Raw genomic sequence first — 24,883 nt, 5'->3', positions numbered from 1 at the left:
ACTATATATACACTAATCTTACACTATATAAAAAAACTGCTGGTCGGTTCGGTCGGTTTGGTTGACCGAACCAAAAAAACCAAAAACCGAAATTGAAAATCGAAAAAGGTATTTTTAAAATTAAAAAAAAATATTTTTCGTAAATGAAAAAAGTCAGAAAAGAAAAGTCAAAACTTGCAATGTAAAGTTGTAAATAAAATGCCAAAACATATATTTTGGGAAATTACCACTTTATATTTTAGGAGAATATAAATAAAAGTTGAATTTTTTTATAAAATATTTACATAATAAAAGCAATATATAAATTTATAAATAGTGAACAACATCACATAAAAAAAATATTTTTATTTATTAACAAAAATACTAGGATAGAATTATAGTTTTGTTTTGAACTACAACTAAAATTTGATAGCAGAATTCAACTGGAAATATTTAAAATAAATAGGGACAAACTTGTACGTTACGATAAGCTTCACGAATATTTTAGTACTTTAACCGAGAAATAAATACAGAGAAAATGCGACCCAATTCGCCACTGTTATACTAAAATAAATCGCAGCAGAAGAGGAAGCAACTGATTGGCGGTGGCCTGAGTTCAAAAAAATGTTGGCAAGTTCAGAAGGAGGAGCTCCTGAGGTCACTCTAGAAACTTCCATGGGCAATTTCACAGTTGAGGTACTCTCTTGTTTCTTTTCTTTTTCGCATTAGTTTCTGTTTGGTTGCCAGGAAAATATTTTCTAGAAAAGAAAAATACACTCGAAAAGCATTTACCTTTTGAAAAACCCACTAAAACCCTTGTTTTTTTTCCTGTTGATTGAATATGTGTGACAGCTATACAACAAGCATGCACCAAAAACTTGTAGGAACTTTCTTGAACTATCTCGCAGGGGTTCTTATAATAATGTGAAATTCCATCGAATTATTAAGGTATTTAGTTACAAATTTGTTATTTTTCTTTTATTGCAATTAAAGGGTTTTATAAAGAAATTGTCATGGTGAATGTTGGTTTGATTTTGTTACAGGATTTTATAGTGCAAGGAGGTGATCCGACCGGCACCGGAAGAGGAGGACAATCTATATATGGGTTAGTGTTTTCATTAGCCTAGCTATTAAAAATTTGCTACTATATTATTCTATTGTTGTTCGGGTTACTGTGACGAATTGATTAAGTGTTTACCTTTGAATTTCTTTAACATCTAGGAAGTATATGTTTGCTCTCTTTTTGTTGTTTGAGAAAGTAGTGCTCTGATTCCGTGAGTGACGTGGATTATTCGGTTGTTGTATTGTGTTTCAGTGCAAAGTTTGAGGATGAGATAAAGCCTGAATTGAAGCATACTGGAGCTGGCATTTTATCCATGGCGAATGCTGGTCCAGATACCAATGGAAGCCAGTTCTTCATTACTTTGTCGCCAACTCCGTCATTAGATGGTAATGTCTCCTTTATTTAATTTCTGTTTACTGCTTTCTTGGTTTTTCTATAATGTTTACATTTCATGTTATAAGCAGTTATTTGCATGATAACTTGATGATGATGTATGCTTGAGAGTTGGATACATGTTGGCGAATTGTGACATTTCTAAAATGCTGATTTTTGTGAAAGTTAGCACAACTTGTTGTATACACAGTAACACAGTTAAACTTTATGAAATTGTTCGTCAATCAAACCTTCAGCTCAATCTGGACCTAATTGGTGGAGTAAAACTTGCTAATTAAATAGCCTTAGCAAGAGTGACAAACAGTTAAATATTAGATTTCTGAATGTATTTTGAAGCTCCAATTATACTCTTGAGGGCATAATGCTAAAAAAATTAAACTCAAAATTGCAATTATAGGATAAAGAGTTTGCGCCTTCAATGTTGCTACAGCGTTGTAATTCTTATCCACCTCTTACCCTTCATTTTTTAGTCGCCTGTTGATTTGGCATTAATTTCACAAGGTCTTGCTTATTTTTCAGGAAAACATACCATTTTCGGTAGAGTTTGTCAAGGAATGGAAGTAATCAAAAGACTTGGCAGCGTCCAAACTGACAACAACGATAGGTAAGTACTTCAAGGATTCCAATATTAGAGCTATTGGGATTGGTAAATGTAAAATGTTTTATATAATTACATCTTTTAGAAGGGAATTCAAATTTAACTTAAATATTCCCTAATCCTACCTATAAATTAGAGAATGAGCCTTGAACACACTTTCAACTGGTCATTTTGGTAACAAGATGAATCCGTTTAGTTTAAAGAACTTAGAATCTTTGTCTTTGCTCATTATTGTTCATGTCTCTTCATGGTAACTGTACTTGCACCTATACATTTTTCAATGTAGTTTCTTTCAACCTTCTTTCCAATATTACTTGGTGTTGAATTAGTTAGATGAAACATATTTTTAGGTTTTTTTTCCTTCTGTTATCACAGGCCTATCCATGACGTGAAGATTTTAAGAACATCAGTCAACGACTAAATTTGGTTCTATTCGAGGAAAAAAATCCCATCAGCGGCAAACTACTTCCTGCAGGACTGCAGAGTGTTTTGTATTGAGAAATATGAGCTGATGTAATTGAACTGAACGGCATGCATGTAGAAGCAAAAGAGAAACATTTAGAAGAGGGATTATAGGCCCCCGTACGCTAATCTTCTTCGTCCTCAGATTTTGGCTATTCTGCTACTGCCTATTATTCTGATAATAGTCCCTTGTAATAGGTCTTTTCAAACAAAAATCTTTCTATTCATGAACAAGCAAATGTCATTGAACTAAATTTCAAGTTTTTGTTATCGAACTAACTAAATTTCAAGTAATTAGTTGCTTTTATGCAATCAGCCAGGTGTCCTGCTTTCCCATCATTGACAGGTTACTATGCAATGGTAGTCCTGTATGGCAAGACAGAAAAATGGTACCCCTCCGCCCCTTATTATTCAGAAAGTGTCCCAGATGTTGATATCAGGTGGAGAAGTTTGTTTACAAGCTACCGCATACGTTTCCTTTTGGATTTATCTGCCCAGGCCGGAGGATCCATTTAATCATTTTAATCATGATCTTTAATACTAGTTCATTTGATCTCCAATATTATTTCATTTGTGGTTCGCTTTCCAATTAATGTGAAAAAGAGAAGAGATTGAGATAGGACGTCACAGATCAGTCACAGAAATGATGTGTAAAGAGTAAAAATAGAAGAGCTGTATCAGTAACTAATGTGAATTATAAATTCCATTAAATCATATTCATTGTTAGCGAGACCACACTGCTTGTTATACATGTACTAACTCTATACTCATGATCTACCCAATAATATTTTTAAAATAACACCACTTAGAATTTACAAGCCAACACTAGCTCCTATAAACCTAGGGGAAAAATTGTGATGCATCAAACTGTTTGAAACAATTCAGTGATCATCTCTTTCCAGTTACCTATAATTCTCTGGTACCAACAACAATTGCAAATACTAGCTATATTCAACACTCTTTCCCTAAAAAATTTGACCCCGATAAAGGAATCGTCCCTTCGCAGGAAACAATCACAATATTATACACACAAGAGCCTGTCTATCAATGCTCCGACAAGCTTCAGAGACGGCTTTCTGCCAGCTGAGTCCATACCCAAAGCTTACCACAAGCAATTCCCTCTATAGCTTACACGTACATTAGGCCAATTCCAATTTCAACTTGGCTTGTCTGAATTTGTGGTATGATTTAACTGATTCGCACTCTGACTTGCATTTTCTTCAGAAGAGTGGTTCCCCATCGATGACGAGACTATACTAAAACCATTCGACTTGACAGATTCAACAGTGCTCTCAACTGAGAATCCAATACTTGTTGACTCAAAGTTTTTAATGGGTGCCATCTCAGGGAACTCCAGCTGTTCTAGCAGCTCCGCGCGCTTCAAAAATGGAACATCGTCTCTGCAATATCTATGCCATATATTCCTGTATGCCGACTCCAAACCATGAGTAAATTTTGATCCGTCACATACAGGAGACTTAGACATAAGATCCCTAAGACTCATCCTTAAGTTTGAAAGTGCTGGTATGTCTGAAGCAAGCTGCAATGCCACTTTAACATACTCATCTTCATTTTCAGCGCTCAGATGTTTCAAACCTGCATTACAGTTAGAAGTTCATGATGTTTTAAGAGGCTAAAAAAAGAGCTTTCAACTCGGTGGTTTAGAATATATATGTACACAGAAAAAAAACTGATTGGGATATATATATATATATATGAAATGAATGAATCAAACCAATTACAATACTCAGACAAGCATTACAAGTCGTAAAAATAAAGATCCCTTACCAACTTTACTGAGAAGTGAAACACCAACATTATGAGCATGCACTGAACCAGCCATGGTAACACATGGAACTCCCATGTAGAGAGATTCACAAGTTGTTGTCGTTCCAGCATATGGAAAAGTATCCAAACTACATTTAAAAAAGAAATCTAAACTTAGGATAGCTGAAAAAGATTGAATCATTAAAAAACACAAAGCAAAAGTAACTGTTACATGATATATACAAAATTCTCATAGCTGGAAGTCTATCCTTAGACTAAACACTTCATAAAAATTAATTGTTGAAAAAAAAAAATGAAAAAAAGAATGCGACATAGACCATCCAATCTCGTGGTGACACGACATAGAACATTTAAAATACAGAAAGAATCAGAAATTAGCCAATATGTATCGTGAAGTCGGGACAGCTTTTATCAGGAAGTTGAAGAGCAAGGAAGACACTGTGTTTTTACATCTGCAAAAATAGCTAATGTTCTGCAGATTACTACTCATATACAGCTTATCAAGCCAACAAACCTCTAAGAAAAAAAAATAGCAAACACCCGTCCTAGCTTTAATTAACAATCATCTTTTCGTCAAAAGTCGAAACAACGTTAAAGATTTTATCTAGCAACAACATCCTGCTTCTAGATTCCTTAAGCATTGCTTTAAGCTAGAGCCAGCAGGAGAAAATAAATCTGCACTCAAAAGTTTTTTAGTGCAGATTTCATATCACGTCCGATTCACAAGCTATTACTTTTTGTTAGAGATAATAAAATTACTATTGTAGTCCCGCCTAACAGCTTAAAACATTTGGGTAGATTGGTTATTTGATATGGTATCAGAGCCTATATTATTAAAAGGTCTAAAATTTGATCCTTGGCAAATCCAATTTGATTAATATTTGAGCACAAGTTAAGATGGGTCTATTTTTTGTTCACGCCTCAAGTCCAATGGACATTCGCATGAAAATGTATTAGAGACAATAAAACAATTACTGGAGTCTCACCTAACAACTTGAACTTTTGGGTGGATTGGTTATTCAACACTTTTAAACAAAGATGGATATTCCACATAAAGATAAAATCAACATTTGTTTCATGGCTAGGTTCCTCTAACCCTCTCCCTTCTGCCTTTGGTTCCCTTCCTTTCTCATTCTACTCTCTCACCCTTCAAGAAACACAATCTTGATTAATCTTGCCAATTTCCTCAGCACCCTTCTCCTTGAATTGTGAAGATTTTATTCCCTAAAACCTTTAACACACCTAACTCCTGAAATAATCATATTCAATCTCATTTTGATTCAATTACTAACCAATTACAGAACTCATATGGTGACTTCTTCCACATCTGTGTTCATTAAGTTAAACATCACCACGCCAGTCAAGTATGAGTACAATAGCCAGCTTACAAGCACCTAATGCCCATTTATATCATGCCCAATGGGCTGCTCCTAGGCTTGTCAAAGGACATGAACATTTGAAAGAAAATAAATTAAGGCTTAGTGAAAATGGCGCAAATCATCACTTGAATTAAATAAAAACAGTCAACATGATATCACTAATTTTTTTAAGATTCCCACTTCTAGTTTCCTTTTCAGCATCCAGCTCGGATTCATGGGGAAAAATGAAGATGATGATATAGTAAAAATTCAAAGAATTGAAGTTCAACTAACTGTTTCCTAATTGTCAGAATATTGGCTGTATCATTCTGCGGCCAAGTAAAAAAGGGATAGCAATGCATGCGCATTAACACTTTAAAACGAACAGGGGAAAATATGATCACAGTGATGAACCAGAAAGAATATTAGCAGTAGCATGCTAGGCTTCAATGAATAGTTGCCAGAATGAAATAAAGTTGCAGTAATCACTAGAAGACAATTAGAGCTTGGTATACCTAATGTCCATGAGAGAATATGCTTGCATATGATCATGGTTAAGAAGAATTAGAGGCAAAAGATCAACACGTAACGGCTCCAATCCCATCTGCTCCAACATTGTAAGGAATCTCTGCCTAACACTATCACAGCAAAATGGCTTGCATTTTACCACAAGACGAGAGTTTGGTACTGCACAAAGTATCCTGGCCCAAACTTGTAGTACCTTGGGAGTTATCTGGTAAAAATAAATAAAAAAGAGGCCAAATGGAGATCAGATAGAGCACACACACAAAGTTGGAGGAAAAAAAATAGGAATCCATTAAAATGGACAACTGAGTGGTTGTCTGATTGCAAACATTAGGAATACCTTCGCCAGATTATTAAAGCTACCAAATGTAATAAAGCCATTAGCTAGGGCAGGAGTTGGACAAACAGGCCCAGCTTCTGGGGATGGTGTATAACAAAGGAAGCAGTCTGGTAATCGAACTAACTCCTCGACATGCCTGCCAGAGAATAAAACTATCACATGTGGACTGAAAAAAGTTCAACTAAAAATACTAGCAAATTGAAAACAGAGAACCCACTTTTGCTTTGTATCTGGAGGATCTGCTAGTGAATCAGTAATCCGGTAATCAATTGTAGGCAAACCTGTTGTATTCGGGTAGCCAATCCAAGTCACCTGAAACAAGTAAAGCAAAATAAGGTCAGTGATATACTGCGATCAGTCATCTTCAAATACACAAACATAAGAGAAAAGTGTCCCATCAATGTTCCGTAGAGTTGACCTTCTTGCGACATGCAGAGCAATTGACACTATTAATAGTAAATGTTGTTTATTCAATAATGACCATGGGTCCATGACATATATCTTTATGTTTGCTTGACAGCATAAACTCGAGGAGTGCAGATATAAAACAAATTCTCAACAAAAAATGTGCATTATTGCATTTCTATAAATGAGCATGACCAATATATCTATACTATATATAAAAGTACGGATGGGGGGGGACAGGCAAATTTACAGAATGATCCTTTTTAATTAATTAAAATAAAAGTTTTATAGTCATTAATTAATTAGTTATTTAACTAATCACTAAATATATATTACAATTAAAATCCTAATTGGAATAGATAGCTAAATTGTCTCCTATTTAGTTTTTGGGCCGGAACGTTGCTAATTTAGTATGGAAAAAATAGCTAAATTATCTCCAAATTAGTAGGAATAGAGCTACCTTTTAATTTGATTGAAGTTGAACTATAAAATTTAATTGGAATAAGGAATCTAGAGATATTTATCAAATAGTAAACATCCTATTTAGAGTTAAACACTTATCTAAATTGACATTGCTTTTTCGGCACTATCAATATTATATCAAACTTGCTTTTAATACTTAATTAGAAAGTTTGAAAATTACTAACGTGGAATACATTAGACAATTAAGGTTTAAATTATACTATTATAAAATAAAACAAAACAAAATTCAAGTTAAACTATGAACATAGGTAATTAGCAATTCTTATCTATCTGTTTTAATATACAGTTTTATGTAAATATTAAATTATTACGTGTTCCGGTAATATCAGAGGCCGAAAGGATAAGGAATGTGAACAAATTGATGTAAAGAGTATACCAAGAACCTGCATTCAGAAATTTCTTTGAATGTCTATACTATATAATATCCTAACATAGAAGAAAGTCAACAGAAACACATATTTAAGTTATATAACTCCAAAAAATAGGCCAAACCTTTTTTTTTTCCATTTATGAACAAACATTTTAATTTTATCAATATTTTTGAAATAAATTATTAATTAATTTAATACAATATATTGTAATTACTACTATAATAATGTTTTTATAAATCTACACAACCAACATGTTTATGATTCCATAAATTACAGTACTACAAACTACCAAAAGAACTGTGTAATAGTAAATCTTTTAGATCGAATTATTGTGAGGTTCTATACTTATTACAATTACATTTCCGTCCTTCCTATTTCAACTCAAACAATATAAGTCTTTTTTCTAAATTTATATAAAGTAAGAAAATTTTTACTTTATATTTTTGCTTGATTTTGTCATAAATTTATATTATGACAAATATATTAAATATAATATAATTTTATAATAAATTTAATTCAACTCATAAAATATTTTATAATCAAACAAAAAAAAATCAAACTAATGTATGATTATAAATAAAACGCATTGAATTTTTAAAAAAAAATTATAAGTTAATGTTATTGACCTCAATTAATTTTTAAAATTAATAAATGAAAAAGGAGTATTCTATTTATTTTTAACAAAATCTAATTAACTGAATATTAATTATAAATAAAATATGTTGTTGTAATTATAATAAATTTAATTAATACTATGAACGAGTCACTTACGAGCCACGTGCATAGCACGTAAAGCGAAACTAGTTCTATAAATGAGCATGACCAATATAGGAGGCCCAAGCATATAAATAACATACGCACAAGTTTAGAAGTTTCAAACAGTGGTGGTACCTCCCTTCCCTTTTCAAAAGGTTCCAAAAACTTTACAAACACAGAGAGAGAGAGATAAGAGTTTAAGAAGCTCAATGGAAGAGTATATTTGGATAAAGTAGGGTCTGGTACTAGAGAAAAATTGGCCAATTTAAGCTTCACAACATCCATACAAAATGACATTATTGGAAAAAAAACACTTCTGTAATTGGTACAAAATGATTTCAGCATAAATATAGCTTCTTAAAGAAAACAATAACACTAAACAATCAGGACAATATTAAAACCTATGTTGCATGAATAACTACCAAAGCTCAAAATGTTCCGCAAAAGAAATGATAACCTAAAACACACCTGAACAGGTGCTGGTCGGCATGCCATCATGCCCAACTTATTGTTGGCTGTATGTCCTGTAAGTTCCACCAGGATGTCGATATTATCTTCTCTAATCATGCTTGCCACCTTCTTTTCATCAACCCCATAGATGTCCCTCCATATCCCACCCTTTTTCAAAACCTTATCTCTAAACCTAATAGTCTTTGCATCAGCCTGCAAATCATAGGAAATGTAGATCCAGGTTATAATTCATGAAAGTTGTATAAAATATCAATTCACTCGACACAATAGCCTTAGTAAACACAATTCAGAAGTTTCTTAATTAATGTGATAGTGGCCCTAATGTTGAAAGTGCAATCTCTCTGGACAGCACATGTGTATTAAAGTAGTGACTATATAAATAGTGTTTAAAGGAGAAATTAAAGATATTGCCAATAATGACAGAAAAAACTGCTGATGTAGTATTGTAAAAAACAAAGACAAGAAAATGATTCCTTTGACCATTGTAGTTATTATGACAAGAAACTACAGCATGCTGGTAATAAAAAAATAGATACAGAGAGAAATTTTGGCAGCGACTCCAATTAATTAAGGCATCAGATGCAGCAATTCTAAGATGTTACTCACTATCAGAAATACCATTGATCAGTTTTCAAATCTTAGTGTGCCTATCAATCAGAAATGAATATCACATTCTCAAAAAGCAATTAAAACAAGGAACAAAAACGAAAATTGTAAAGACTACCTTCACAACTGCTGAATAAACCACCACCTTGTAATTTGCATAGTCATGATAAACAAGAGGAGCCTCGATGAAATATGAAACAGAATGGGTGAAAAAATCTGGAGATACATATCCAATCGAAAGCGGCCTGTCTGGATCTTTTGGGTTGTCCCATGAAGTATATTGTGAGTAAAGCCTCATAAAGCGCCTACCCCAATCCCTGCATGTAGGTATTTCAGTTCAGAGGAAGCCTCACAAAGCTCAAGCTCAGACCAATTTGCCCTTAGATTTACAAGCATGATACTTTACGTAAAAAAAATTAAGTGCCAAGAATGACTAAGATGTAAGCATGAAATAACCCCTGCATCTGCATAAGCATAAAAAAGTTAAATGAGAGAACAATATGAAGAGCAAAAGAGAATGAAGTCCTCTTCAAAACAGTATAGATGACTATAATTCAACCCTTTTGTGGAACGAAATGAATAGTAGTATAAAATTTAAAAAAACCTTTTTAATGTATTATTCATCAAAATTCAATTCCGTAATAACAAAATTATAGCTGCTCAAAAGCTTCAATGCAAGCTCTTTATACTAAACCAAATCTTCCCAGATCATAGAGTGCTAGGCCACTAGCTCATAACCTCCCTCACAAATCTATTTCAAGTAGCATGAGCATATATAGCTTAGCTACGAAACACTAAAACATGGCCTCAGGCCTCTATGAAAATTAACTAGCAAAAACTAAGAAAAAAAAAAGAATGGTCAATCAAAATTTTGTTCAAGTCAAAATTTAAAAATAAAAATTAAAAAGGGATGCTTTTATTGAATTGAAATGAAACCTGTGAGCCTCAAACAGCTTTTCATCATGTCCCTCATGTATGTAATTCATTGCAAGCAACCGATTCTGCAAAATGATGGTCACAAGTGTGCATAAGAGATCCGTGCAACAGATAGGCTCTTACAACATCACAACATATAACTAACATACAACAAATAGAAATGATTCAGCCTTTAGTATCAACTATAAAGATTTCACTGATCCAGAACAGAAAGAAATCCATCAGAAGCAAAAAGAAGTAAATTTGAAATATCTCTTAACACAGTCCAATTTAAAAATGTGGAGCACTTAATATGCTAAGATCTAAAAAATTGTATCATATTTTCCAAGCAAAATTTCTTGATTTTTGGAAATGAAAGCTTCTTCGCCAAAAAAAAAAGTCAATTCTTAAGCTCCATTGTTTACTTAATTACAGTGCTGGCTTCCGGAAAATAGTAGTTCCCCTACTGTTTACGCAACATCTCACACAGGTGATGGATGGGAAAGCATATTTCACATGAGCCGCATTACGTAAAATATTTTTATATTTGAGGAGTCTAAAGAAGACAGCATATGATACCAAAGACAGAACATAACAATCACTAAAATAAGTCAAGGAAAACTAACAGCACCTGCCCTGCATTGCGAGAATCTGGATCTATCTTAAGGCATTGCTCATAAGCATTAATAGCCATACTTATATTGCCAGCATCCCTGTAAAGAACCCCTAAAAATAACAACAAATAACAAAGCAGAAAAACTTATAAACAGAAAGAAAAATAACAGGGGGTAGGGGAAGAAATAAATGTTCAGTGAAGAAAGATTAAATTAGTAGTAATTAAAGGCAAAATAAAAGATCAGCAGCAACTTGCAACCAAAAGAATAAGTAATATACAAATAAATGGTTTTGGTTAAAAAAGAAAAGAAAAATTGAAAACGAAATAAATCTGGATACAAAAATTGTAAGTAGTTCCATGGCCTAAGGGGCTATTTGCATGCATCTGATAGGAAGGAAGAGGGTGCAGAAATGTGGCTGCATGCACACTTGTGTTTGTGTGTATAGAGAGAGAGAGAAAGAAAATGAAAGAGACCTAGGTTATTATATGCTTCAGCATATGTAGGGTTTGCCATGATAGCTTTCTCAATCATGCTTGCAGCAGCATCCATTTTACCCTGCCAAAATGAATAGCGCAGTCAGCAACCTTATAAGATATATGTTCATTTTAAATAACTAATGCAAAAATCCATGATGAACCTGGACAGTATAGACAACACCGAGGTTGTTTAGTGACTGTGAAAAGTTTGGTTTTATTGACAAAGCCGTCTGCAAAAGTGATGATAATGTAGCAGATAAGTATGAAAACAGTTGCAGGAATCCAGTGTGCAAAATTAGAATCTTAGAAGTTACGCAGTTACCTGATAACACTCCACAGCTTTATCAAGGTTGTCTCGATCTTTGTATATAACTCCTAAATTGTTGCATGCCTCTGCACAATGGGAATTGAAGTGGAAAGCAAGTTCATAAAATACAATGGCCTGCAAAAAAAAAAAAAATCATTACTTGCAAAGAGAAAAGGGCTAAAGCTTGCATAGATGGGCAACTTAATTTGCTGGCGACAAATTCACCAATCTCACTTTAATATGCAAGCAGGAAAAAAATAATCAACCTTCACTGTTCCAGCAACCCAGACACAAACATATGTAATAACACAAACATATGTGATACTATTCACAAGTCACTTACATTGTCAAACTTCAACATTTCACCATAAGCAACACCAAGATTATACATAGCATCAGCATAGTGCCAATTATAATACAAAGCCTTCTTGTAATATGCAATGCCTTGATGGATGTCTCCCTCCAATTTAACCTGGTAAATACATTGGCTTCAAAATCAGTCCAAGGAAACCAGCAACATTCTCATGATGTAAAGCCCAATAGTTTGATTCCTATGATCTAGTGTGAGAGGGGGAAAACTGTTATATTGATTGCTGACTAAAGTATCTTGTCAGCACAACTCCAAATAATAAAAAAAAAAAGAATTCCTAAAAATGACATGCTGAAAACAACATGGCTACTAAATTATGAACGAAAAAGAAGACTTTGCAGAAAGAAAACCAGTACGAAGTAGGACAGAAAAGAAACCTTTGTTCCCAAATCTGTCAAAGCTATGGCCATATTGTTCTTTGCGATCTCGAAGTTCGGTGATACTGCTAAACACCTGAAACAAAATAACTTTGAAACAATGAGTGACTACAAGACTGCCAAAGATGCACAATTATGCAATGCGTTGTAAAAAGGATGAGTTGCTGACCAACAGACTACCTCTCATAACAGGCAATGGCTGCCTCCAAGTCACCTCGGTTTTTATAGATGACACCCATGTTGCAATAAGCTTCAGCATACATGGGTCTCTCTAATGCAGCCTTCTCATAGCAATTAAGGGCAGTGTCATATTGCATCATTTCGGAATACACGACACCAAGGTTATAATACGCAGGCTGCAAGTTATATATGTGTGAGATTTTCAATCCATATGACCTAAATTACATACAAGCATAAGGTTATAAGGGTGGAAAGGAAAAAAGCCACAATTTACCGCATAGTGAGGATCTATTTTAAGAGCTTCATAATATTTCTGAATTCCCTCCTGCGTATTTCCAGAAAGCTTTAAGCTAGTACCAAGATCTGTTAAAACAATAGAGAGGCATTCTGCTGCTGGTTTGTATAAAGGGTCTGCTCTAAGAGCCTTCTGATAAGACTGCAAGAAGTACAATTGACAGTCTTAAGCTCAATTTTAAACATATATGGTTAGGTACATGACACATGCAAGACCAGCATCTTAACCCAGCCACATTGTACGGAAGTACATAGTAAGTACATATATTGCAACAGAAAGACATGCTCCCACACCGCACCTTAAGGTATTCAAGAAAAAAATTATAAGATGTGGTAACCATGACCCTACACATTAGAGCTATCAAGCCAACAAATAGGTCAACAAGCACAAGACAACTGGCTATTTTCCTATTGGTGACAAATAAAAAAACGAAAAAAAAAAAAAGAGAGGCAAATGACTCTCATGTTCCAGCAACTATGAAAAATAACTTGCACATCAACCGCAAGAAACGCAGCTGGTTTATAAATGCACACTGTAACAAAAACAAACAGGCATAGACAGGAAACAGAAATCATACATATCAAACAAAGAGAAAAAGGGAAATCATCATCGTCAATAAAAAAAGCATCATCATCATAAGCTTTCATAAACCAACTTGTAATCATACTAAACAGCACCATTATTAAGCTTATTTGTTGCCATTGTTAACATAGATTAGTTGCGGCAATCATACCTCGGCAGCCTCGACCAGTCGACCTTCCTCTTTGTACAATATACCACAATGTGTGAGGGCACACGCATTTTGAGGATCCAGCTTAATAGCTTCAGCAAAACTATCAAAAGCAAGTCTTCCCATGTTCTGCATCTGCAGGCATATGCCTTTTCCAATGTAACCTTCAACATTTCCACTATCTTTTAGCAAGACACTTTCATATATAGCAAGCGCATCGACAAATTTATTCCTGGAACGAAGAATGTTGGCATAAGAGAGAAAATCCTTTTCTGCAAAACCCTTCAGTGATGCAGCTACAGAAACAGGAGGCCCACTAGTAGTACCAGGAGAATGCTCCGGTGAGTCTTTCAAGAAACCTTTATCTTCAATTGGCTCCCTTTCTTTCCCATTTCCATTATCTTTATCAGTCAATGCCATCTGCATACCCAATAAAAAAAAGAAGCTCATTAACATATTCATTCACAGCAAACACATAACAAAACCACCTATGATAGGCTTTCCCATTGTGTAATATAAAGTATTGAACTTCAGAACCCTAAACATAACAGCTCCAAATTAGCACATATTAAAAGAAGAAAAGAAACATTCTTTTGGTATAATTTAACAGCAATAAACCATGCATGTGAAAAACCTAAACATGTCACTAAAAAAGCTACGTTCTTGAGCCCAAATCATGCTCTATAAGAAAAACCCTAACTAAGCAAGATAATTTCACATCCAAACTAACACCCAAACCCTTATAGAGTATTAAATAAACATCAAGAATCTAAATGTGATCATTTCCTACTCAACTAAACCAAGCTTTGTTCTTGAAGCCCAAAATGATCATTTTTCCTGTAAAAAAACACCCTTTTAAAACACTAACCAACTTCAAAAACCCACTAATTAAAGAGTTAATAACTAGTAAAGAATTAGGGATTTACACATAAATGCGATCACAGAGACTGCACAAATTAAATAAAGAAATAAGCAAAAAAATTAGGGATTTGGATAGTTTAATACTTACATTTTAAACAGAAACCAGCCAACGAAATTTCGATCAAGGCTTCAATTGAAACGGCGCATGATAGCTAACTGAGAGCACCTCCACACGCCAAGGCGGCTACCGTTATAAAAAGGTTGAGCTCTCTCCGTCTGTCTCCGACAAACGGCGTGTTTAAAAGGTGACAGAGAGAGAGCAGGTGGGTGTGGCGGTGCTTGTCCGCTCGTTAATTACTAACACTAGTACTATTACTACACTGTACGCAGCAGAAGACAATGGCTTTGCTAGGTTTGCCCTTGTGTTTGTTGGATATTTGCGGTTAAGCCATTGTTAGTGGGTAAGGCTTCTTCTTTTGTTTTTGCGCCCATTTTGGTGGGTGCTTGTCGGCTAGGTGTGGATTTCTCTTCATTGCTTGTTTCGTGTTTTGATCAAAGAAAAATTTGCACAAAAGAGGTCTCATGTCTTAAAACCCCCCGATCTTTTAGCCCCTTTTCAAACATTACCCTGACGTTGAAAATTTGTCAATTTTACTCTATTTTGCATTTTTGTGTTTCAATTGTACCCTGAAAAATTAAATTAACGTTTTTTTCGTTTGAAAATTTGTTTAAAACATTCTCCATCTCTAGCATATATTAATTGTACGTTTTTAAAATTTATTTAAATTTAGTTAAATTAATTAAGAATTTAAGTTAGTGTTAATATAATTATGGGTTTTAGTTAGTTTTTAAAAATAAAGGACTTATTTGTACTTTTTTGAATAAAAAAGATTTTAATTTCATGTTTAACTTAGTTAATTGAATGATTTCATCATTTAAGTTAAAAAATTAACAAAAATTAAAAAATTGGGGTACAATTGAAAACGGAAAATTCAAAAGTGAGTAAAATTGACAAATTTTCAACGTCGGGGTGGAATTGAAAAAAAATTAAAGGTGAGGGTTTTTTGAGTGATTAGGCCCACAAAAGACTCGTTTATTTTTTTATTTTCTTCCATAAAAGTTCTTAACAAATTCTATTTAATTTTTTTATAATTTATTTAATATATTCGATTTTATAATACAAACAACCAGAGATTTAAAACAAATAAAAAATCAAGGATGAAAAGCAATCGTGTTCGTCTCAGTGAATTTGAAGTAACGAAATATTACTCCATCGCCACCGTCATATTCTATTATCCTGGACTTTTTTTTTCTCTTTCTTTTTTTATGTATTAATTTTTAATTTTTATTGATGATTTTTGTTGATACGTTTGAAATTATCATAAACCGTTTGAAACTGTTTTCAGAAATCGTTTTAAATTGTTTGTTTGAAACCTTTATAAACAGTTGAAAACTTTGTAAACTGTATTAATTATAATTTAATTTTTTATGATGTTTGAAACTATTTTTAGAATCTGTTTGAAACTGGTTGAAACCTTTGTAAACTGTTTTTAGAATTTGTATAAGTTGTTTGAAAATATTTTTTTAACTATTTGAAATCTTTGTAAACTGTTTGAAACATTTTTAAATTGTTTGAAAATGTTTTTAGATAAAGGTTGCAAATTGTGTTTCATGAAACTGTTTAAAATCGTTATAAACTGTTTGAAATATTTGTAAACTGTTTGAAACCGCGGTACAATTTTATTTAAATGATAATAAATATGTGTTTTAGAATTTGTTTGAAACCGTCTGAAACTTTATTTGAAACTGTGTTTGAAACCGTTTTACTAGATTTTTAATGAGAATAAATAAATTAAAAATCTACAATTTTCTTTGTTTATGGAGAAAGTTATGATCGTTTGATTTGAATTCCAAATAAAATTTGAAACGATTTGATCACGAATTAAAAATTCGAGCGGATTAGAAACTAGATTTTAAACTAGCAATAAAATTTTAAGAAATAATAATAAAATCGTATGAAATAATTTTTTGAAATGTTATGAGCTGAAGATTAAAATTGATTTTGTTGATTTATTAATTTACTAATTTTTTTGAGGATAAACTTAAAAAAAAATCAAGAAAAAAAAGAAGAAATTGTAGAATAAATATGGAGTATAGAAACAAAAAAAGAGTACAAAAATAAGTATACAACACGCTGAGATAGACAAATAAAGATGAAGAATTAGAATTAATCTTTAGGTATTTTGCTAATTCTCTCTTGATTAAATGCTCAAGCTATGTAGTACGGACACGACACGGGAAAACGGGACATATGGCGTTATTTTAAAGTTTTCAAGGTAAAAATGAAATTTTATTGCTGAGATATAAGTGTTTGAAATATTTTCAAAGTAGAATAATGTTGATTGAATGAAAGAAAATTTACATATTTATTTTAAAAATAAAAAAAGTTATATTTTTTACCTCAACATAAAAAAATTAAAAAAATATCTCATATTTTTTTCCATCGGTAGCAAATGGGAAAAATGTGATAAACTGGCTTGAAAAGAAAACATGCATTTAATTAAAGAGTTACCTTGTTGTCTTTTTTGTGCGCCTATTTTACTGGTTAACTTGTCTTTGATTCAAAATGGCAAAAAAAGAGACTTAGAGTATGCTTGAAATTAGTATAAAAATTTCTCTTTTCAGGCCAAATTAAACTTGAGTGGGAAGTTGAAAACTTCACTTAGAGTTGGTGTTCACAAAAAAGATCCAGCTTGAATAACTACAACACTTTATGTTCTAATTTCGTTATTTAAAAGTTAATAATTTTAACTCTGTTATCATAACATTTTCATATCCTTACTACAATATTATCAAATAAATTATCATATCTTATCATAAAATTATAGGTTAATGCATTATTTAACCCCTAAATTTTACCACTTTGTTCCATGCGACCTCTAAACTAATTTTTTGTTCCATTAGACTTTTTAACTATTTTATTTGTTCTGTTTAACCCCTAAACTTTACCATTTTATTCCTTATGACCCCTGAACTAATTTCGTGTTACATTAGACCTTTTAACAAATTTTTTTTGTTCTATTTAACCCTCGAACTATACTATTTGTTCTATTTAACCCCTTAAATATTATTTTTACCTATTGCACATTTAAACTTTTAATTTTACCCGTTTACCCTCCTCAAAATTATAACTATTTAATTTCAACCATATAATGTCTAGAATAAATGGTTAAAAGCATATAAATAACTTATATACAATGACGTATGATTTTTTAAAAAATATATTTTTTAGCAATATTTTTGTAAATTGTTGACGACGGTATAAATTAGAAATAAAAGGGTAGAAATAAATAAAAAATATTTAAAGTTGATCAAATAATTAAATGATATTATTTCTTAAACATGCAAATATTTTTTTTACATTTCAACAATGATAAAAGGAGTTTGTCTCTTTTAATTAAAGATATTTGTAAAATACATAATTATTATACTTTGATAATAATAAATGAATGTTTAATTGTTTAAAAAAAATATAAATTTTAGTGTGTTTCGTAAATTTAACTCAAATTTTTAATTTAAAAATTTTAAGATACCAACTTTTAATTTTTTACAATTTTAAATTTTTCAAATCAATTACAAATCTTTTAAGTTTGTATTTAAATTGTAAAAGACGCTAAAATTAATGATTTTTACAGTAAGTAATCCTTAAATAGATTTTTAAATAATATATAAAATACATCGCTCTTTATTTTAAATGTAAGAAACGTATTCATATCTTTTCTAAAATTAACACAATGTATGAGAGGTTAAATGGGTAAAAAAAAAGTAGTTTAGATGTTCATTAAAAAAACACTTAGTTAAGGGGTTAAATAGAACAGATAGTTTAGTTGGAGAGGTTAGATAGAATTAAAAATAATAATTAAGAGGTTCAATAGAACAAAAAATTAGTTTATAGGTCATATGGAATAAAGTGGTAAAGTTTAGGGATAAAGTAGAATAAAAAAAAGTTAAGAGGTTTAATAGAACCAAAAAATAGATTAGAGGGCACATAGAATAAATTAATAAAATTTAAGGGTTAAATAATATATTAAACCTAAGTTTATCATAATTTTATCATTAACATTATCATAATTTACTTTATCATAACCTTTTATTTTAACCCTACCGCAACATTTATCATAATTGTATCATGATATTGTCATAATTATATAATGTAAAATTATTTTACAAACCTCTATCATAACCATATCATAATATTATTAATACCGTATAATTTAAAAATATTTTACGTACTTTATCATAACCTTATCATATATATTATAATAAATATATTATAATATTATCATAATCGTATAATGTAAGGTTATTTGTACATAATTTATCATTAACCTTATCATAATGTTATGATACTGTAATACCCCATAATTTTATAAATGTCGGTTTTTCCATATATGCTATATTTTAACCAGAAAAGTGAAATTAAATATTAAATTGGACCAAGACAAATTTACTAGAACTACGGTATTATATTAAAAAGTATTTGAGTTGGATTATTTTAGGAGATTTAGAAAATTCTATGGAAATGCAGAATATCGAAAAATTGAATTTAATAATAATTTGGATAAAAGAATTTTATCAGGACTAACATATCTTATTAATAAGGAATAATTTAAGAAATTATAGAAAATATATTAAAAAGTCGCGGAATAATATTTTTTAGAATTTAATTTTCAGGAATAATAATTTTTGGAAATTATTTTTGAAAATTAATACCAAATTTTAAATTTTTTATTTTAAGCGGTAAATAATGAATTGAGTATTGTTTATATATGTTTATCGGAAACTAATTAAGTTGAAAATGAAAAGACCTTTTTAAATTTTAGCCATTTAATTTTAAAAAGAGAGAGAGAGAGAGAGAGAGAGAGAGAGAGAGAGAGAAATGGATTTAAAGTGGCCCAAAACGTGGAAACCAAAATCCGTTTCTCCACTTCACTTCACTTTTTCTTCTCCTTCTTGTTAACAGAGGCACCATAGAGTTATTAATTAAACATCTAATCCTTAACTTGAATTCTTCACTTAAACTCAAGATTTAAGTTAGTTCATCCACCAATTCATCATTGGCAAGCTTAATTCATCATTCAGAGAGGAAAATCGACGAAATGATCGGACCGTACGTTGAATTCACAGAGAATTCACCATTGCTAGCTATTAATTCTTGAAGAATTGAAGATATATGTAAGGAATACACTACAAAAAAGAGATGTAAGAGGAGCATAAAAATGGTCTCCTATTCATAAAAAAATTATCCTCTAATCTTTTTAGGAACTAAATTGGTCTCCATATTTCATTTCTATTGCCTCCATCCCCAATTTTTTAGGGAACGAAAAGGGAAAAGTTGTCCCCATTTTAGGAATAAGGACGACTTCCGTCCCCATTCCAAAAGGACGACTTCCGCCCTCAATGGATTATAGTAAATAAATTACTTTATATTATAAGATGAAAAAATAAAAAATTATCTAAATATTCAATATTATTATATCATTCAGTAGACAAACAATAATTCACTGACAGTAAAAATTATGTCCAACAATAGATGTTTAAAATAAATCTATTAAAAAATATTCCAAATAAATATATCAAGGTAAGAACATCTCCAATGAAGTGCTTAAATGGAGTGCTAATGTTATAATTTAACATTAAATTTTAAAATACACATCCGATGTAGTGCTATAGTTTGTCCTAAATTTAGCATATGCTATATTTTATGCTAAATTTAGCACGGATTATAGCATATTGTAAACTATAACTTCCAATAGAAATTTATTATTAATTATTATTTGCAGTTTTTTCATTTATTATTTGAACATTTTTTACCTTTCTTTATTTTAAATTTTGCGTTTCTTTATAATTTTACAATCTCGATGAATTGATTTTTTTTAAATAGTAGACCATATATCAATATAATAAATAAAAAAATCATTTTTATATAATTCATCGTTTTTCTTAATAATTATTTATTTAAAAAACTCATTTTATCGAAAACAATATTACATTAAATTTTATTTAAAATATATAATAAAAATAATTATCAAATAATAAAAATTTAATTAAATTCAAAAATAATTGTTAAAATAAATAATTATAACACTTATTTTCAACCTTTTGATATATATTGGGTTAAGGAAGATGAAGTTGATGTTGGGTGGGTATTCGTTCAAAAATTTTGGACTTAGTATTGAGTTGAGATTTTGAATGTGATTCATATTAATAGGGCCACGTGAGTTGTTTCATATTTGAAATGGAAATAGGAATTTTGTAATGGGCTTGAGCTTTTGTTTTCGAATTGAAATTAAGCCATGTTGGGCCATTTGGATTTTTAATTATTCTTTTGGTTTGTTTGTTAATCAAGGTTATTGTTTAGATATTGATTTTAAAACCGGACTTTCAGATATTGATATGTAATACCCCGTAAAAAATTTAAATTTTATTTTGCGAGTTTCGGTAATATTTTGAGTCGTTTACGTATTTGAAATTTCGTTTGGGGAGTGCGATTTAAATTTGGTTTGATTTTAAGTGGAGTTCGTTAAGTTGTGGTTCAACCAAAAATTGGGTTGAACCAATTGGTGTTGATCCCGTTCGAGACCAACAGGTTTCAAACGAGACCTGTTGATTTTTATATTGGTCTCGTTCGAGACCAACAGGTCTCGAATGAGACCTCATGTTTGCTGCCGGTCTCGTTCGAGACCAGCCATAGCTGAGCGAGGTGCATTCTTTCGACCTATTTTTCTAACCTAATTGAATCATATAAATACCTAATTTCTACCCAAATCTTTTCCCCACACTTCATACAAACCCTAGCCACTTTTCCTACTGAGATTCGTTGAGAATTCTTGTCTCAAACATCAACCAAATATTGGGTGTTCAATCGGTAAGTTTCTTCCTCATAATTCAGTTTTTAGCTGAAAACAACCCTTACGTTTTTTGATTCGTTCTCACTCGTTATAGCGCTTTTTTCAGTTCCGATTCGTCCTAATCGAAATAGACTCACGTCTCTACAAATCCCAACTTTTGTTTCGCAAAACAGTACGTTAACAATCCCGTTACAATCGCCGCCGTTTTACCGTTTTCATGTTTATTACTGTTTTGATTTCTAAATCGATCTCTCTATATTTTGATCATTTTGTACCCGTTTGGAGATCGAATTCAAATCCGTTTCGTTCCCATGAAAGTAGACTCATTCCTCTACAACTTTTCTTTTTGAATTCTGTCAAACGGTACGTGAAATTATTCGCTAGAGTCGCTGCCGTCTTATCGCTTTAGTTGATTCTTAACTGTGAATGTGAAACATTTATTACTGCCGAATTCATTAGGTGCTTTAGCTATTATTTTGTTACCTTATTATGATTATGATCTCTAGTATGTTGGGTAGGGTTTTGTTTAAACTTTCAATTATGAATTGTCTCATTCAGTTCAGATTAGTCGTTCGTGAGTTCAGTGAAGTTATGTGGTGTTGCGTGAGGTTTATATTTGATTTCTTTATGTTCTTGATTCTTGATTATGTGTTATAGGCTGTTCATGATTCATTAGGTTGTTTGTTAAGATTTTAATGATCGAAGGTTTGAATGTTCGTTGTTATGTTTCTGCGAAATAGATAAGTTTAGTTTTTGAATTGATGAAGATGTGAGGAATGGCGGGCTTTGGGTTTATGGGATTAAGGAATTGAATTGTTTTAGTTGAATGAAGGAGATGGAGAAAAGATTAGAATGGTCCTTAGGTTTTTATGTTTTTAATTAATTGATTCCTTAAGTAAGTTATTATCTATTTCACATTTGAGCTTTTGATTAATTGTTTTAATTTTAACTAGGGATTCCAATTTAAATTTAAATATAACAATTTGATAATTTTATTTTAAAAATCTGAAAATAATATTTTAAATTCATTTATAATTAAATCGTTATTTTTATTATAAATGAAAGGTGGATCTTTATTTATAATCTATATTTTTATAGATTCTCATATGATAATTATTAGTTTGAAATTTTGGCTTAGCGTGCCAAATTGGATAAATTTATGATTTAGCCCTTTTATTTATTTATTGATTTAATTAATGAGATATTTTATCGGGAATTATTAACTACTTGGGTTTCAAGTTATTGAGTTCTACTTTGCTATTAATTAATATTTTATTAAAATTATAATTATAAATTGTGGTTTATAATTCTGGAATATTAGTTGGGTCGGTTTAGACTTGGGTCGCCGACATGTGAGTTTAGCTTGGTAGTTTTAAGAAACTCGGCTAACCCACTATTTGAGAAATTTATTTAAGTTATCATTTAAATATTATTTTAATAATATTTTGGATTGGATTTTAAGTGTGAACTCAATAGTCTTGAATTAATTACGACATTATAATTTAATTTAGAATTTGCGTTTCCAGTATTGTTAGAGTTAGGGATTGGAGTGATTTTAACTTATGATTTATTTTTAGACTCTTCGACTATTCGCGCTCAGGAGTCGAACGAGGGTTAGCTGTTTGCCAAGAATCATGTGGATAAGCAGGCAGTGAGTTTGTAGTGCTATTTACCGCTTTATTAAGTACCGCATCATATTTTACTATTATAAATGCTTTTAAATTGTTTTGAGCGATTATGGTCCTGGATTGAAACGAGCTACTTGATAGGCTTGTATCGAAACTGTGTGCACCGGTAAGTACTCTGTGATCGGCAGACTAAAGTCTTACTTACGCTGGTATATGACGAGGATCTGTTCCCGTCCACTCTGGGTTTATCCGTATGCTATGTCATACTTACGATGGGATCATTTCAATACTGTTTTATTAGTATAAAATGTTTTGATTTAAGAGTTTTAAACTTAATAAATGTAAATAGTATTGCAAACTCATCTCAGTATATCTGACCCCGTTGTTTTCCCAAATTTTCCAGGTTTATGATTTGAAAGCTGGTCCATTCCGATCCTTTTAATTTCTCGGAGGTTTTATGTTATTTAAACTAGTCACTGTTTTCGAACTCTTAGACCGCAGTAGAACTAGTTTATATATTATTTTTGTTATTGCATATTGGAATTGTCGGTTTGTCCGATTGATTATTATTGGCATGTTTACTCTGGATTATTTTATTGTTATATTTAAGGCATGCTGTTGAGCATTTTAGATATTTAAGTTATTTATATTAGAACTGTGATATGAATTGCTAGACTTAGATTGGAGTCTCGGTTGCCCCCGAGCAGTGTTTCTACAGGTTTATAAGTTTTGATTGTTTTCCGCGAGACTTGTTACGGGTTTTGGTACGACCATTCCCATACCATAGCGCCGGTCACGATTCATGAAATTGGGTCGTGACATGATATGATTTTTAAATTTTTAATTGTTAGTATTATTTTCTATTCTGAAAAGTATGAAGAATCGACAAATCGACAAAGTTGCGAATGCTTAGCAAAGAAGCGAAGAAAGGAGTTTCCCAAACAGGCATGTCGCGATCGAGACAAGGGTGTCTCGATCGAGACATGAAGAGAAAAGGAGGTAGGGATTTTTGGCCTTTGAGTCTGTATCGAGAAGTATCACTTGACCATCGAGAAGCATGCAAATTTTAGGTATGTCTCGATCGAGACACTCTTGTCTCAATCGAGACATATGTTGAAATGACTTCAGAATTTCAAAAATTGAAGAAACAAGACTTGAGGCCCACATCCACTTTTTTCCGGACAAGACTTGTACTGGGTGTTTTTATTTTCCTTTTTGTAAGACTATATAAGACATTTTATCTCATTTTTTAGGGATACAACTTGGTACACTTTTATTACAACACATTATTCTCTCTAGTTTTAGTTACTTAGTAGTTTTCTAGGGTTTTGAGCCATAGACTTCGTCATTTTCATATTTTGTATCTTCCACCATTGTTAAGTCCATTGAAGCTTTTGGTTATTGATTTATGTTATTGAACAAGAGTTATCTATTCTATTTTATTCAAGTTTTGGTTTGGTATATTATCTTTTTTGTAAGTATTCCTTAATTATGGTTTGTGTTTATTTAGCTCTATATTTGTTGTTTAAAATGGTTGACTAAATCCCCCATGTTTGGGGGTTAAGATGAACTATTAGATGATTGTATGATTGGAATATAGTTGTGACATGTTTCACTT

The 24,883-nt window shown here is 31.5% G+C and overlaps 2 protein-coding genes across 2 annotated transcripts; one reads left to right on the top strand and one right to left on the bottom strand.

The window, feature by feature from the left end:
* Window positions 1-488: 488 nt before the first annotated feature.
* LOC126676806 (peptidyl-prolyl cis-trans isomerase CYP18-2) lies at window positions 489-2,807 on the top strand. The gene is made up of 6 exons (XM_050371096.2): window positions 489-675; window positions 832-927; window positions 1,023-1,084; window positions 1,295-1,428; window positions 1,955-2,039; window positions 2,409-2,807. Exons 1-6 carry the CDS (start codon window positions 604-606, stop codon window positions 2,452-2,454), a joined length of 495 nt encoding a protein of 164 aa, XP_050227053.1. The 5' UTR covers window positions 489-603; the 3' UTR covers window positions 2,455-2,807.
* A 373-nt stretch (window positions 2,808-3,180) lies between these two features.
* LOC126676804 (probable UDP-N-acetylglucosamine--peptide N-acetylglucosaminyltransferase SPINDLY) lies at window positions 3,181-15,236 on the bottom strand. Its single transcript, XM_050371095.2, has 18 exons — window positions 14,875-15,236; window positions 13,869-14,285; window positions 13,115-13,276; window positions 12,841-13,016; window positions 12,661-12,736; window positions 12,257-12,385; window positions 11,929-12,048; window positions 11,768-11,836; window positions 11,604-11,685; window positions 11,145-11,239; window positions 10,535-10,599; window positions 9,717-9,915; window positions 8,990-9,184; window positions 6,724-6,818; window positions 6,507-6,642; window positions 6,157-6,374; window positions 4,284-4,411; window positions 3,181-4,091 (listed from the first exon to the last, which is right to left on the bottom strand). Exons 2-18 carry the CDS (start codon window positions 14,283-14,285, stop codon window positions 3,652-3,654), a joined length of 2,802 nt encoding a protein of 933 aa, XP_050227052.1. The 5' UTR covers window positions 14,875-15,236; the 3' UTR covers window positions 3,181-3,651.
* Window positions 15,237-24,883: the final 9,647 nt, after the last annotated feature.

This window comes from Mercurialis annua, linkage group LG4 (assembly GCF_937616625.2).
Source record: "Mercurialis annua linkage group LG4, ddMerAnnu1.2, whole genome shotgun sequence".
NCBI classification, from domain to species: domain Eukaryota; kingdom Viridiplantae; phylum Streptophyta; class Magnoliopsida; order Malpighiales; family Euphorbiaceae; genus Mercurialis; species Mercurialis annua.
This window is presented reverse-complemented; position numbering and strand designations above follow the sequence as displayed.

What these genes read in the sequence shown, in the direction of transcription:
- LOC126676806 (XM_050371096.2), top strand. Translation starts at nt 604, where the DNA reads ATGTTGGCAAGTTCAGAAGGAGGAGCTCCTGAGGTCACTCTAGAAACT. An exon ending in GGAGGACAATCTATATATGG is followed by an intron (nt 1,085 to 1,294) that starts GTTAGTGTTTTC and finishes ATTGTGTTTCAG; the next exon opens with TGCAAAGTTTGAGGATGAGA. An exon ending in GCCAACTCCGTCATTAGATG is followed by an intron (nt 1,429 to 1,954) that starts GTAATGTCTCCT and finishes CTTATTTTTCAG; the next exon opens with GAAAACATACCATTTTCGGT.
- LOC126676804 (XM_050371095.2), bottom strand. Translation starts at nt 14,285, where the DNA reads ATGGCATTGACTGATAAAGATAATGGAAATGGGAAAGAAAGGGAGCCA. An exon ending in GCCATTGCCTGTTATGAGAG is followed by an intron (nt 12,737 to 12,840) that starts GTAGTCTGTTGG and finishes ATTTTGTTTCAG; the next exon opens with GTGTTTAGCAGTATCACCGA. An exon ending in AAGCTGTGGAGTGTTATCAG is followed by an intron (nt 11,837 to 11,928) that starts GTAACTGCGTAA and finishes TCACTTTTGCAG; the next exon opens with ACGGCTTTGTCAATAAAACC.